Source organism: Sinohyriopsis cumingii, chromosome 14 (genome assembly GCF_028554795.1).
Source record: "Sinohyriopsis cumingii isolate HCF-2022 chromosome 14, ASM2855479v2, whole genome shotgun sequence".
Lineage (NCBI taxonomy): Eukaryota > Metazoa > Mollusca > Bivalvia > Unionida > Unionidae > Sinohyriopsis > Sinohyriopsis cumingii.
In genome coordinates this window covers 49,846,714-49,864,023 of record NC_142974.1, presented here as the reverse complement: position 1 = coordinate 49,864,023, position 17,310 = coordinate 49,846,714, and the positions used below count along the sequence as shown (strand labels likewise).

General features: G+C 37.9%; 1 protein-coding gene across 1 annotated transcript; it reads left to right on the top strand.

The window, feature by feature from the left end:
- Window positions 1-2,692: 2,692 nt before the first annotated feature.
- LOC149783757 (uncharacterized) lies at window positions 2,693-4,942 on the top strand. The gene has a single exon (XM_089931992.1). It carries the CDS (start codon window positions 2,743-2,745, stop codon window positions 3,850-3,852), a length of 1,110 nt encoding a protein of 369 aa, XP_089788118.1. The 5' UTR covers window positions 2,693-2,742; the 3' UTR covers window positions 3,853-4,942.
- The last annotated feature ends 12,368 nt before the right edge of the window (window positions 4,943-17,310 follow it).

Below are 17,310 nucleotides of genomic sequence, written 5' to 3'. Positions count from 1 at the left end.
CCCTCTCCTCTGTCCATGGATTGAGTAAAATTTGCTTTTAAAATGTACTGATAAAGAATACAATGCACCATGCATTGATAGTTGAGTTTTGCAAACATCAGAGTTTTTATTGGCGTGTACATTTTGCAGAGCTTATTAACATGACTAACGATTATTGAAGTATATAAGCATAAATTTGGGGGTTGCTTGGGTCAAGGACACATTTGAAAAATGAGAACTATATCAAGGTGAAACTGGTTTAATATTTTCAACTGTTTTAATTACAGCATGGATTTCCAGCACAAAATATGACAAACAAAAGTGAGTCAATCTTCAATACTCTAATGCGCTAGCGTTCTGCTTTCCTGTCCAAATAGAAATAAATTACTACCTCATCTCCGTGCAAGAGCAAGATTTCTTGCAATAATATTTCTTTTCAAAACACCATCATCATCATTCTCCTGAATATCTACTTCAAGAATTGGGCGTTGGTTATCTGCCAAGTTTTCATCTAGCTGCAGAAAGTCATCTACTTCATGATGCATAAGACACACATTATGTAGCACACAACATATCATTATGATACTAACAGCTGCCTCAACTAAGACTATTTCAAGGTTCTGGAGTCTTCTAAATCTACCCTTGAGCAGACCAAATGCTTGTTCAATCACAACTCTGTTTGCTGACAGCAAGTGGTTGAAATTTCTTTGATCAGGAGTAACGTCACCATTATCTCTATATGGTGTCAGTAGCCATCTGCGCAATGGGTAGGCACCATCGGCATATGTTATGATTATTATTGCACATCTGTAAACCGCTATTCCAAAGATCTGAATTTCGAAGCACTCTTGCACCATGGCAACTATCAGGGAAACCTGAAAAGCAATGCGTAAAAACCATATCAGCATTGCACACAGCTTGCAGCTGTATGGAATGATATTTCTTCCTCTTTACAATTGCTTGGGCATAATCCTTCGGTGCTCTTATTTTAATATGGGTACCATCCAGTGCACCCACTATTCCCGGGAAGCCATTCCTTTGTTCAAACCTGTGAACAACATCTTGCATACTATTATCCTCTGGCCAAGCAATAAATCTATGTTTGAGATGATATAAAATGGCGTTAATTACTCTAGACCTGCACAATATCACAGAAGACTCTGATACCCCAACCTGTCGGCTATCTTATTTATGGTATCAAGGCCCCCAAGATATCATAACGTAATATACAATTGCTTTTCAACTGATATGGGTTCCTTTCCACCATTTCCCTCAAATTGAAATTCAGGACAGTTTTGAAGATAGTTGACTAAGGCTTCAAAAGTGGGTCTGGACATGCGAAACATTCTACGAAACTCATCATCACTGTACGCAGGAATCACATTTTCAGCATTGCCAAATATTCTGGACCTCTGCTGCTTGATTCTGCAATAAAAAGAATGAATAATGCCAACTCATGAAACCTGGGATATGACTTTGACAATCAGAGGAGCCTGTGCAAATGAAAAAATGTGCAGACCAGCAATTTAATCTTTTGTTCCAGTTACCTAGAATTTGATTCGGGTGCATTGCTAATGAAAATTAGCTTGACACATCATACTAGTAGCTCTTTTATAATAAAGTTATGTCCATGGAGTCCTCTATAGTGATTGGGATCAGGGTCAAGACCAATTGGCTATACATCTGACCGGGGCAAATATAGACTTTAATTAAACAGGGATTGTTATCAATGCAGTTTTGAAACTCATGTCTGACACCCTATACACATGGAATTGGGACCCCAGCTAGTTCTAAAGAACCACAGGTTACCTATTTCCTGGAGTTATTTACATTGCTACCTATGGTAGTGGGAATTTGGTTTTGTGATAGAGATATATTTTTTTCATTCTTATTCCAAAAATTAAAAACAAAAATTGTTTAAGGCACATAAATTGCATCAGTAGAAAGTAAAATACTTCTGTACGTCTTGTATATTTGTAAAAGCATATGTTTGAAATAAATCTACAAGGTAAAATATAATGGTATCGAGATTAATCCCCAATCTAGGTTGCTACGTCTTTTTAAACTTGCAAAGAAATGAGCCAAGTGCGAAAGCAGGTACTCTTAAGTCATGAGTGAAGTGCTTGGAAGTCCAATGGCACAACAGTGCAGTACAAGTATATTAATATATAATTATAGTCCCATGCCAAATCATTGGGAAAAAGAAGAAGAAGGAAATAAAATCATTAGTTTTAAATATTTCTATTTTTGGCTGTGTCTCATTACAAGCCGTTGAATGTTCCTTCATCATATCCAGCAACAAATATTTTCTAAGGATTGCGATTTCACAATTACTGCGTCACAATTATCTTACAAGAGTGCAGCTGATGTAAGGATAAGGACACCAATATCGTCAGTGTCATCATTTTCATCACTTTCATCGTCTTCTAGGGTCGCTACCACAGCTGCTAGGTCTGCCATACTCAAATTTGTTCTGAAACGTTCGATTCACGACAACAACAAAGAAAACAACAATAAAACACACACACACACACACACACAAAAACCAAAGGTTAATTCCGGAACATGTCCGAAACGTTCAATTCACCGATGTTCTGGCATTGTTCTAGAACAAGTTCCTGGCAGCCAATCGAGCATACCACAGCTCTCTGTCCTTGTCGACCTTCCGTAATTTCCTGTCGTCAAGAGCTGACCTTGGTTACCAGTGCAGATGTTAGGTTTTGAGCATATTCAGGTGTGTGCTACAGAACCCTACGCAATCACATGATGGAACGTGATGGAGAAAACTCGTTTCAGTGTGAACTATGTGATAAAAGGTTTGGTGAGAGTGGATCTCTGAATAGGCACATGAGGATACATACTGGAGAAAAACCATTTAAGTGCGAAGTGTGTGATAAAACGTTTAGACAGACTGGACTTCTAACAATCCACATGAGAACACACACTGGAGAACAACCATTTAAGTGTGAATTATGTCATAAACGGTTTAGCCGCATTAGAACTTTGAATGATCACACAAGGACACATACTGGTGAAAAACCATTTAAGTGTGAAGTGTGTGATAAAATGTTTAGAGAGAGGGGATGTCTGAATGGACACATGAGGATACATACTGGAGATAAACCATATAAGTGTGAAGTATGTAATAAAATGTTTAGACAGAGTGGAAGTCTAAAAAGCCACATGAGAACACATACTGGAGAAAAACCATTTAAATGTGAAGTATGTCATAAACGGTTTAGCCACATTGGAACTTTGAATGATCATATGAGAACACATACTGGTGAAAAACCATTTAAGTGTGAAATATGTGATAAGACGTTTAGGTTGAGAGGAGATCTGAATAAGCACACGAGGATACATACAGGAGAAAAACCATATAAGTGTGAAGTATGTCATAAAAGGTTTAGTCTTAGTATAATTTTGTATCAGCACATGAGGACACATACTGGTGAAAAACCATATAAGTGTGAAGTATGTAATAAAATGTTTATTTGCAGTGGAAATCTGTATCGGCATATGAAGGCACATACAGGAGATAAACTATTCGAGTGTGAAGAATGTAATAAAATGTTAATTGATAGCAGAACTCTGAATATGCACATGAGGATCCATACTGGAGAAAAACCATTTAAGTGTGATGTATGTGATAAAATGTTTAGGCAGAGGGGAACTCTGAATACGCACATGATGATACATACTGGAGAAAAACCATTTACGTGTGAAGTTTGTGATACAAGGTTTAGACACAAGGGACATCTGAATACGCACATGAGGACACACACTGGAGAAAAACCATATAAGTGTGAAGTATGTGATGAAATGTTTAGGTTCAGTGGACATCTGAGTCGGCACATGAGGATACATACTTGAGAACAACCATTTAAATGTGAAGTATGTGATGTTTTATTCACAATGGAGGTCTAAATTAGCACATGGGAACACATACTTGATAGAAACCATATAAGTGTGCAGTATGTAATACACGTTTTAGCTTGATTGTAACATAGAATAAGTAGATGAGGACACATACTGGAGAAAACCCATTTAACTGTGAAAAGTATGTGATAAAATGTTTCTTCAGATTGGGATCTGACATAAAATACATTTTTCACCCAATCCTATGGGACGAATACTTTAAATTTTAAATGTTTCATTTTCACATCAAATTAGCTATGGATCAATGATACAGTTTTCTATCTTTAACAAAATTACAGTTGGAAATATGTCAGATTGTTGCAATTATTGTAGCTCATGTAAAAGGACAGACAAATTAGCTGATGATTTCTTTTATCTTGATAATAATTTACATCAGTCTATTGCAGCTACATAATGAATACAAGGAGCATCAGCAGCAGCATCTGTATGGTTATGATGTATATAAAATGTGTCAATTTATCGTTTTACTCATAATCATTCAAGTAACAACTTCAATCATTACATTAGGAATTTGCAAATATTCTAATGAGATACATTTCCTATGTACATTTTTAAGATGTTCGTTACATTTGCAGTTAGCGCAAAACAAGAAAAAAAACATCATTGTTTCATGTTCCATTAAATTGGTATTAAAAGGGTAGAAAATGTAACTCATTTAACAAGGACAGGCAAACAAAATTGTATTTCCCTATTTAAAATTCATAAATTATTTGGGAGCCAGCTTGGTGCTGGAAGTAGCTACACCATGTCTGTTGATAATATTTTGTAAATCCATTATACCTTGTTTGACATGAACATGCTGAATGAATTATGTTGCTGTTTAAAGAACATTTTTAAATCAAGTGCAGAGGAATTGTTGTCGAGATTTATGTTTGTAACACAGATTAAGAGAATAAAATTAACATAACAAATTATAACAGATGAATTTTAATGATGTATTAACTACTGATGGTAGCTGCAGGAACTACATAGTAACATAGTCATACCTGATGGTAAATCGTTTGAATACCATCATTAATATACCATGTGCTATCTTAAAGAAAGTATAACGCCCATAAATGTGAAGCACAAGTCTATGAGGTAATAGTAAAATTCACTTTAGACATATAATATCTTCCTACTAATAATGTTTTGCAACATCTCCCCTCTAGGTCTTTCCTATCTTAAAAATGGTCTTTTTAGAACTAAATTCCACAAAAGCACGCAGGCATAATGCAACAGCTTGTAATAAACACCAAAGGCTGTGAAATATAAACCTATGGGGCAGTATTAAGAGTCCCTTTAGATTTTTGATATGTTCCGTAATATTTATTTTGTTCTACATCCCCGCTCAAGACCTTTCCCTCCTTTAAATCAATCTATCTATGATTAAATTCCAAAATACTACATGCAAGCATTATGCAACATCTTGGAAAAACCCCAATAAGTTCTGTGGGGAAATGGTAACAAGATCCTTAAACCTTTAATATCATCCAAATATTCCTTTTCTGCAACATTTTCCTTGAAGACTTTCTCTACCTTTACAATTGTCCTTACATGATTAAATTTCTAAACATGGTGTGCATGCATTGTGCAACAACATAGAATAACCCCCATAACTGTGAAATATAAGTCTATGGGGCAATAGTTAAAATCCCTTTAGACCCATAACTGTGAAATATAAGTCTATGGGACAATATTTAAAATCCCTTTAAACCCATAGCTGTGAAATATAAGTCTATGGGGCAATAGTTAAAATCCCATTAGACCCATAACTATGAAATATAAGTCTATGGGGCAATAGTTAAAATCAGTTTAGACCCATAACTCTGAAATATAAGTCTATGGGACAATAGTTAAAATCCCTTTAGACCCATAACTCTGAAATATAAGTCTATGGGGCAATAGTTAAAATCTGTTTAGACCCATAACTGTGAAATATAAGTCTATGGGTCAATAGTTAAAATCAGTTTAGACCCATAACTGGGAAATATAAGTCTATGGGTCAATAGTTAAAATCAGTTTAGACCCATAACTGTGAAATATAAGTCTATGGGGCAATAGTTAAAATCCCTTTAGACCTTTAAGATCTTCCAAATATTCACGTAATGCAAGAACTCCCCTCAAGATCATTCTTACCTTTAAAAGAGTATTTGTAGGACTAAATTTCAACATATGGCACGAAAGCATAAAGAAACAACATCCGATTACCCCTTTAAAAGTAAAATATAACTATATAGGACAATAATTAAAATACTTTTAGATGTTTTATATCTTTCATATATTCTTCCTCGGTACCAAATCCCTTGAATATCTTTCTTACCTTTATAGTAGTCTTTTTATGATTTTATTTCCTAATATCGTATGCAGGTATCATGGAAAAATTATTCATGACTGTGGAATACAACACTTTTGGGGATAGGAACAATCCTTTAAGATCTTAAATAGATTACAAATATACCTTTTATGAATCGACTCTTTAAAACACATCAAGCAACAATTTGTAGTAGGTTTCATATCTATGGACATTTTGCAATGGTCCCGTTAGATCTTCCCGAGTGGCCGAGTGGTCTAAAGCACTCACCGTTCCGGATCACTGCCATCTCACCTCTGTCTGCGTGGGTTCGAGTCCAAGGATTGGCTAGCGTGGGTACGTGGGAAAGCCTGTCAGTAGCTTCTCGTGGGTCGGTGGTTCTTCCTTGGCATTTCCAGGGTTCTTCCTCCACCAGTTATACTGGCCGCCATGTATAGCCTATGTGGTGAAAAATGGCGTTAAACCCTAGAACAACAACAACAACAACAAGATCTTCACTACCTTCGAACTATTCTAAAGTCTGAAAATTTCCTTAAGGCATCATTGAACAGCTAGGTGTAACCTTCATTGCTGTGAAATATTTCCCCAACATCAGAAAATGTTTCCTCGGTGACTATCTATTTAAAAAATAGTCCTGTGCAACATTCTTAAACAACATGTTTTGATTCAGTCTTTTCCAGCAACACAGAATCAAGCCTGTTATAAATATAATACAGAATAATAACATTAGTGCTTAAATAAACAAATAAATATATAAATCAAGAATAAGAAATAAATGAATTAAAATTGAAATACACTATTAAATATTTTTGCAAACATATTTTTCAAATACAAATATTTTATCAAACAGATTTCAAGTACAGTTATTAAAATAAGTGCCATGATAAATGAAATATAAAGATCTTTAATATAGAAATATATAAATCTTTGAAAACTAATGCGAAGACATTCGATAGCATAGTAATACTTAGGATATATCTTGCAAAGTTTCTTTATTTGTATACCTAATGTCATATCATAGAACAGAACACACACACACCGATTAATATCTCTGAGTAGTTTGAGTTCAACGTTGTTGCCTGCAAATTTTTCGAGAAATGGTCTATTCCAAATTGAAGCGAAGGACCATGCATTGTCTCGATAAAGAGTGCAACAATTCGGAATTCCAAGTTGTTTCACGCGATTTCTCGAGAAATGGCATATTACAAGTTCAATCCCAATGCGCCCAAGATGGCAGGGGCTAGTTTGGTAAATTGGCCCCTTTTAAATATCTTACCTTAAGGCTATAGTGTGACCTTTCAGCTCTTATTGTTTACTAATTAAAGACATGTATATATTTGTGAACTTGGTGTTTCGGGCTTGAGTTGTTCTTGAAATTGATATGAGGCATGAACACCTTCCATTGTTACTCTGCATTATGCAGATAGTGAAATACTAATAGTCGGCTAGGAAGAAGAGTTAGCCTCCCATAGCAGTAAACATGTGGGTTCGAGACATATGGACATAGAACACAATTAATTTTATTATATGTTCTCTAAATTTGTTTCTCAGTACTGACCTTTCCACTGTGTGACAATCAATACAAATCATATGTTAATCTAAAATACCTTCAAAGATAACTTCACGGTGAAGTTCTTGTCAAAGGTTGACCTGCTCTATTTTGAGATGCTGGACTGTCAACATAGCAGCATGTAAGCAGAAAAAAGATTTCACTTCCGGATCATCACCAAGGCCTTATTACTCACTGTGCACTGTTGCCAAAATACACACAGACAACAACAACCTGAGTTCATATTATCAAGAATAAACAGTTACCTTTAAATCCCTACCAAAAATGCATAAATAAAACTCTTCTATCACCACCAAAATGAGAGAGGAAAAAATGTTCTAAAATAGACTAGAACTACATTCATGGGTACTGAACTGGAAGTATTAATTGTGATGTAATTCCATATAGCATATCTCAAAAACAGCTGGGATGACAACTATTTTCAATTGCATCAGCCTGTTAAGCACACACTTCTTTTGTAGAATTATCATTCAGGAAAAGTGCTTGTGTTTGCACTGTGAGCACCACATGGTGTCAAAAATGACATTAGAACGTGAAAATTGTGGGTATACATTTGGGATTGGGGTGCATACACGTCTGCTATAAACTGCCATTGACGTCACTGGTCAAGTAGATAATATTCTTATACTTTGTTTTAACATAGGCATCCAAAAAATATGGACCTTTTTTTATCTCACTTGTGTATTATATTTTTTTAAATTTCTTTTATACTAGGCCGGTGATTAATGCATTAAATTTGTGCGTAAAACTGGCCCCTTTCCTCTAAAATCTGTGCTTGGAACCAATGGCCGTACCTAACACTCTAGAAGAAACAATATAAAGTCATGTTTGTATGACACCATTACAGATTGTAATTATTGTTATTGTTGTTGGTGGTGATGATGATGATGATGATCAACATCATCATCATGCATCTGATTATGATAAAATATTATCATTGTAAATTATTGATAAACCAAACCTACTGAGAGCCTTTTATTTATGTAGGCCCTTTCATCATATTTAAGAATATGATATTTAACATTTCAGAGAAAATGACCATTAAGTATGTATTAATCTGACTTAATGAAAATGGAAGTTTTCTGATGACCTTTCATAGCACAAATAGTAATAAGTTCCAAATCTAGGAACCTTTTTGTGTCCTGCATTATAGTACAATGTGTCTATAATCACCATTTTTGTGTCCTGCATTATAGTACAAAGTGTCTATAATCATCATTTATGTGTCCTGCATTATAGTACAGTGTGTCTATAATCATCATTTTTGTGTCCTGCATTATAGTACAGTGTGTCTATAATCATCATTTTTGTGTCCTGCATTATAGTACAATGTGTCTATAATCATCATTTTTGTGTGCATTATAGTACAATGTGTCTATAATCATCATTTTTGTGTCCTGCATTATAGTACAATGTGTCTATAATCATCATTTTTGTGTGCATTATAGTACAGTGTGTCTATAATCATCATTTTTGTGTCCTGCATTATAGTACACTGTGTCTATAATCATCATCATCATGGTCCTTAGTATCACAAACAGCAACAGGAACAACTGGTACAGTGGTAGTTTAGTTTTTCCGGTTGTGTTTTCTTAAACATGAATATTTTACTTTATTTGTGAATCTTCCATATCAATGCTTTTCAAGATTTATGGCTAGGTTGGGCTATGCATGCGATAATTGGTTTCTAATATGATCCAAGGATTTGTGCCTAACTTGGCAGTTATACGAGATAATTTGTGTCTTATTTAATCCAACATTTCAATGTCATCTTTTCCTAATTTTGATCTCTATAGGCTTATTGTATTTTAAACAAATAGTTTAAACTATGGCGATTACGGCGATATCTCAGAGTAAAGTGATATTTGTCAAAATCAATAAACTACTTGAAGGGTTTTATTCGATTTATTTTATGAATGTCTGTGTGTGATTTGGATTTTTAACGTAGCCTTAACAATTTTCCAGTCATATCGCTACGATGACTGCAGTGTGGCAGTTTATAGTGATGTCTAGCACTGGGGCATCATACCGCAGATATGTAGCATAAGATCTAACACTAACCTCTTAATGTTGAGAACCAAGCGAGGCAGCGGTTAGTACCATTTTTATAAGCCTTTGGTATGACTCGGCCGGGGTTCGAACCCGCGACTTGCTGCATCCATGGAGCTGGAACCTCTAACCACTAGGCCACTCGAGCGGGAATTCATTTTATAACAGAATAGACTGTCAAACAATTGAATAAAAAATAAAGCAGTAGATAGCAAGAAAGCAAATAACAAAAATAATATCAATATAATTAGCAGTAGTTTTAGTAATGAGGGACAGACCCGGAATTCTCTCTGTGAGGTTCAGTTTCGATAAATCTTCGATAGTTATGCTTTCAACAGTTTATTGTATTGATTCCGAATTTGTATCTTAAACTGACCTTACCCCCTCATTTCTCCATTTGACCCACTACTAGCAATTTTATTAATATTTATTACCTTAGCATGACTTTTCAATAAAACATTTCACATATGAGAGAAATATAAATGTTACGTCTATATATATGTAGCTAGAAAAATGATATATCATACGTAACACAATTTTTTTTCCCTGGGTAGTAAGTGTTATTTCGTAATTGCTTATGCCTAAAGAGTGACCAGGACAGTAATATTTTGAAATATACATATTTCCAATGAGAAAACGGACGAATTTGTGTCTTTTCGTTCACATAAAGTCAGAAAACCAACATATGAATAAAAAGTAACACGTATTTATACTTACGTAATACAAAAATGACTACAAAAGATTTAGAAGTGAGTAGTTTTTAGTAATTTACGATTATACTGTAAATCACTTTCACGAATCAGCATCCAAATGTAGTCTCCCATCATGTTCTCGTTATACTCTCCTTGGTAGCGGCGTTCAAAGTCCAGTATATCCTGGTGGAGGTGCTCGCATTTCTGCTCCGAGTAGGCTTGAATTTATCAAGAGGAGCATCAAGGATATGGACCTTGAGGGACATAATGCAATCCATTGTACCGTAGTTCTTCACCAGTCTCAACCAGCTCCACATATTATCGGCATTGTTTTTTCAAATGAAGCCCAGAACCACTTAGACCAAGCTGTTCCAAGCCACGTTCTCCTTACTAGTGAGCTTATTTGGGAATTCATTACACTCCAGGATCATCTTTATCTGTGGTCCGACGAAGACACCGGCTTTGACCTTTGCTTGAGACAGCTTATGGAAGAAAAAGTCTTCAAGGTACTTGAAGGCTGCTAATTCCATATACAGAGCTCTGATAAATTGTTCATAAGGCCCAATTTGATGTGCAGTGGTGGCATCAACCCTTCCGGGCGTCCACCAGTTACTCCGACTTGACGTTGTTTCTCCCCACATAGAACGCTGTCCGCTGTGGCCAGTCCAGTCTGTGGTAATGCGCCTTGGTGTTACTGCTGTCCCAAAGGCAAAGATAGCAGGGAACCTTGGTAAAACCGCCTTGGAGACCCATCAGAAATGCCACCATTGTGAAGTCTCCGATGACCTTCCATCCGTACTCACCATACTTCAAGGCGACCTGCAAGGTCTTGAGGTAGTTGTAATCCTCTTTGATGTGCTCTGAGTGAGCCAGGGGAAGAGACGGGTACTTGTTCCCATTATGGAGCAGCATGGCTTTGAGGCTCATGGATGAGCTGTCAATGAAGATCCGCCAATCATTCTGGTTACATGCGATTTCGATTGCATCGAACAGACTGTTCACGTTGTGATAGTAACAGAGCGCATTCTGACGGTAGAAGAATCTGGAAAAATCTGCGACTTGCACACTGTCAACTAGCAAGTTCCAATGCTTGAACCTAGACGTCAAATGCTTGGCATTAAACTTGTTGAGACCAATATCTCTGATCAAGTCGTTCAGTTTTCTTTTTGGTTTGGGCAGTATGGGTTTCTCTCCTCAGCTCTACCTCTGAAATTGTAATCTGGATCTACAACGTCTGCCTCGCTCTCAAACTTGATTCTTCTTAAGACGGCTGCTCTCTCTCTCCGGAGGAGTGGATACGGGGAGTTCAGGGCAGTGTGGCACCAGGGCATCCATCACCGGGGAGATGGATAAAGAAAGGACCGGATACGTGATAGAAGGCACATTCTTGCCAGTCCGACGTTTAGAAGGATCCAACATGCAGAAGTAGTAGTTGCTTTAGTGGTCAGTGGGTTCCATCCACATTCTTGGGATAGCGAACTTCATTGGTCTCCTTTCCCGTCTGTACCATCCTACAAAAATAAAACATTTTCACCCATGACTAATGTGCAAGAGATTCTTGCCCCATTTTTAGTTTATGATATATTTTTAATAACATTGAAAATCGTAAAACATTTTTAAATTAAAAACTTTTAAAATTTTAAAAATATTAACAAATAATAGAACATAAAATTCCAAGCAACAATTGTCCATCATACCTTCCAGAGCTTTTTGCAGTGCTCGCAGGGTTTGTCTTGGTACCCGACATGCATGAAATATGCCTTGTAAGCCTCACACATCTTAGCAGATGCTTCCACGTAGTAATATTTTTCTCTTCTCTTGATAAACTGGCAACAGACATAGCAAAAGGCGTTTGCCGGATGCTTGCAGCCTCTTGATGCCATCTCAGAAAAATGCAGATATGTATCCATTTAGGCAGGTGGAACTAAACTGAACTGGTGCGCTTAACACATATATTTATCCTACTATTTATATTATCGGAAAGTTCTAGAAGTTACTTCAAATTTACTCAGCCTTGAATCTATCTGGAAAGTTCCGGAAAATATGTAAATTTAACAATATAACTGTCCTGGTCGCAAAGCAAAGTATGTGGGGAATAATAGCCCTTTTCCATACTTTTGAGACATAAGCAATTAGAAAATAACACTTACTACCCAGGAACAACAACAAAATTGTTATACGGTGTATTGTTATGGTGTTTAACGCCATTGTTCCCAACACAAGATATAATATACATGGCGGATAGTATAAATGGTGGAGGAAAAACCCAGAAAATGTCCCTGGAAAACCACCGACCCAAGGAAAGCTACTTGGAAGCTTTCTCACGTGCCAACATTGGCCGACCGCGACACGCGAACCCATACAGAGGTCAGATGGAAATGATCCGTAACTGTGAGCGCTAGTAGTTAATGGGGATCTTATAGGGTCTATGGGATTTATCATTACAAACACCCTTGGGAACATATAGGGTCTATGTAAATTTAACATGGAGAAAAATCGTGGGAACATATAGGGTCTATGGGAATTAACATGGCCAAAAACCCTGGGACAATATAGGGTCTATGTAAATTTAACATGGACATAAACCCTTGGGACTGTATAGGGTCTATGTAAAATTGAAACAGGGAGGGTCTCTATTTTTTTTTTAAAAAAAAATAAAAAATAAAATAAAAAAGGGGTAGGCAATTCAAAGACTATCTCTTTTCGAGAAATATGGCTGGCCCTGAAAAGGGCCTTTGGTTTATGTTAATATGCCCTTAACATAAAGGGCATTTGCGACATCTTCTTGTCCTCAAACTTCGTCTTACAGCAGGGTCATACATCAGAGTCCTCTTGAGGCAACCTTGTCTCTCTATATAGACTCTTCTTATCCACAGGCTGCTGCTGGTCCTGTGGACAACGGTCCACTTGGATCGGACATACATGAGCATGTCCGTCCTGAACATCATTGTTGACACAAGGGTTGAAGATTCAACGTCGGTCCACATGTTGAGGCTCCTACAATAGGTGAATCAATGCAGTGAACTGCGCTTATTTATAGGGACAGAAAGGATTGAAACGGATTGAGTTCATTCACCAATCCGAACACGCGTTACAGAATTCAGTCAGCCCGCATCTAATCCGAAGAGAGCAGTCTGTGACGTCACGTAGTCTATATAGATTCGCTACCGCTTGTGTGCAGTCAATCTATGTGACAGTGATTCAACATGACGGAAACTCAGAAAACGATCCAATGGGGTGCACCAGCAGCGGAGACTGCCCAAGGGAACCCGGACTTACTTTCAGAAGAGGTGAATTGGGATTTTGTGGATTTTCTCTCTTCGCAAGAATTTGTTCCGGAACCTGCGTTACCTTCTTCATTACCGCAAGTGGAGAATTTTAGACAGAGACAGAAAGAAGAATTGGAGAAATTTATACAACGACAAAAGGAAGCGGAACAGGCTTTTCTCTTACAGCAACAGCAACAAGAAGAAGAGGTAAGAAAAAAACAACAGCAACAGCAAGAAGAAGAAGTAGCAGCAAAGAAACAAGAGGGTGAAAATCAAACGCTCACGGTACTGTTGGACATTTTAGCGGAGTTAAGAAGTCTGAAACAAATGTATCAGACTTCTTTATCACGACCGAAGAGAATACGACCTTCCCGAGCTAAACACGTCAACCCTGTGACTAAGCCTACCGTACCACCCTTAGTGATTTCAACTCAATCATCATCAACAGTACGCAGTCCAGAAGTAGGCCTTGGCCGTGGCAAAGGCTTAAGGCAGTTAAAATTGATTGCTTAAACTCACCCCTGCACCATAAAGAAAAAAGGCCCTTTTCAGGGCCACCCACATTTCTCGAAAAGAAATACAATTTCAATTTGCCAATAACTCAGAAATAAACCCCACCCATTTTTACCCTTATAGTACGTGTATGTGTATGAGTGCGTGAGTGTAGCTTCTTATTTTAAAATCAAAACTCAAAGACACTTACCTTATATCATTAATTTATTCTTTTCTCCATTTTTTACAATCCAATTCACAATTCACAACACAACACTTTAATAAAAAGTTCACTGATTTCTTCTTTTCTCCTTGTTTAGTCTCTCTGTTTTTTTAATTTCTTCACCGTCACACTCTTTTCCTCTTCTTCTTCCTCCTCGCTTTCTTCCCTTTTTCTTTTTTTCTCCTGTTTCTTTTTCTTCACCTGTCTTCTTTCTTCCTCAGAAGAATCCCTCTCTTCCTCTGAAGAATCCCTCTCTTCTTCTGAAGAATTCCTCTTTTCTTCTGATTCCTCTTGTTTCTTTTTTGGGCAATCTGGAGACCAATGTCCTTTTTCTTTACAATAATAACAGGTATCTTGACTTTTGTCTTTTTTAGCCCCTGTTTTTGTTCTTTTTTGACGGTCTGGACACTCTGAAGACCAATGCCCTTTCTTCTGACAGATATAGCAAGTATCTTGACTTTTATCTCTAAAGGAAGGAGAGTAGTCCGTAGGCTGGTCTGAAGAGAATTTTCTAATGACCCCTCGCAAAGCTCTGACGAAACGTTCCATCTGGTTAGTCTCTTCCATCGTTGTGCTCGGCTTGAGAGTGAAATGAATAGTGAAAGGACAAGACACACACCCTTTTATATACGCTGGTCTGCTATGACTATAAAGTAGCTCATGGTGTTTGAACTTGAGTCATTTGACGTTTTTCACTCAAGATGAAACGATCCAATTCATTTGAGAAGAAAGAAGAAGAAAGTAAGAGGCAGAAACGTGATCTATCGCCTCGTACCAGGGCTGAAATCTTGGCACAAATTCATGCCAGTGATTTTGAAGAGGACATGAGTGAACCAGAATCAGAACCCTCTAAACCAAGTTCACCACCCTTAGTCAACCCTGAAAATTACTATTCCATTCGAGAGACGGAAAAGCGCTCCTCTAGAAAATTTAGAACCACGGCTTACAAATACACAGTGAAGTTTAAAGATTTCAAGGCTGAAGTACCGTTAGAGAAAGCAGAAGGGTTTATCACTGGGGTGTGGGATTCTCTGCTCACCGCACTCAAGCGACAATATCAACCCAAAGAAGACGATCGCTTGAGACTTTCCACACAACACGACGGTTTGAAATCCCCTGTTTGGATCGAGTTTAGCACCCCTGCAGAATTGACCGCTTCCAAAGTCATGGACAAGATTCAGCACGTGCAACAATCTAATGACCAGTTTGACATCACCGATGGAAAAGCCACATTGGACATGACCCACGTCTCTCCTCCTCAAGGGACCGGACGCAAAAAGATGTTATTGGTGAACGACCTTCGCAGCATTAAGCGTAGCCTTGTCCAAATTTACAATCCTCATGACCAGATGTGTTTAGCCCGTGCCATCGTGGTGGGACGAACCTATGTCAACAAGAACGACACGGCAGAATGGAAAAGAGACTGGGAGAACATTCGACAATCGGACCGAGCCAAACAACGAAGTGAAGCAGAACTGCTGTTACGACAAGCTGGCATGTCCAAAGACACACCCTGTGGCATTCCTGAGATGCAAAAATTGCAAGATGCCCTAGCTCCACGATACACTTTGAAAGTGCACCCTCAAGAAGTGCGCGGGTCTCTGTTGTTTCGAGGGCAAGATTTTAAGGACGGAAAATACATTCACGTTTATCATCACGATGACCATTTCGATACCATTACCAGTATCACCGGATTCCTGGGATACGGTTATTACTGTGAGAAATGTGACCATGGTTATAATAATCGAGAGCAACACAAGCATTGTGAATCGAAATGCTCAGGATGTTTGGCCTCTTCACCCTGTCTGAGCGAAGAACCAGTGCTTTGTTCAACTTGTCTGCGCACGTTTGTCAGCCCTACCTGTTACCAACAACATCTGAAAACGCAAGGTTCACAGAAAAAATGTGCTTGTCAACTCCTGAGATTGTGCCCTACGTGTGAACAAGTCATACGTATCAATAGTACCAAGGCACACGTATGTCGAGGAAAGAAAAAATGTCACATTTGTCACCACATCGTGGACTTGGAACACCAATGCTACGTGCAAAAATACCAACCCCCACCAGAGAAAGAGGATGGTCACAAGAAGAAAGGCAATTTCATCTTTTTCGATTTTGAATGCATGCAAGAGACTGGCATTCACATTCCTAATTTCTGCGTGGCTCATCGAGCGTGCGAGAAGTGCATTCAAGAACCTATCTTCAGTCATTGTCCTCACTGCAGCAAGATTCCTGGAGGGCGTGAAAAAATCTTTCGGGGGCCAAACACGTTAGCCGATTTTGCCCAATGGGTCTTAGACCCCATCGACAAGACGTGGAGCCAAGAGGACATCGGACTTTACGGAGATTGTCATCGTCATGCCACGGTGATGGCTCACAATTTCTCCGGATACGATGGACAGTTTCTTCTCAGATACTATACGGAACATGGCACCGAACGTCCTAAAGTGACTTTGAACGGAGCCAAAATCATTTTCATGCAAGTGGGACAAGTACAGTTTAAAGATTCGATGAGCTATTTGGCCATGCCTTTGAGTCGAATGCCTAAAACGTTTGGAATGACAGAAATGGCTAAAGGGTACTTTCCACACTTTTTCAATACGGAAGCCAATCAACACGCCGTTCTACCCCATTTACCTGAGGCTCACTATTACGACCCCGACAACATGCGTACCGAACAACGAGAAGCTTTCTACGCTTGGTACCAGGCTCACGCCTCGGACCCTTTCGACTTTCAGGAAGAAATGCTAAAGTATTGTCGTTCCGACGTGGACATTTTACGGCGTTGCTGTGGAAAATTTCGA

Excerpts from the sequence above, each read along its gene's own strand:
- LOC149783757 (XM_089931992.1), top strand. The coding sequence starts at position 2,743 with ATGATGGAACGTGATGGAGAAAACTCGTTTCAGTGTGAACTATGTGAT.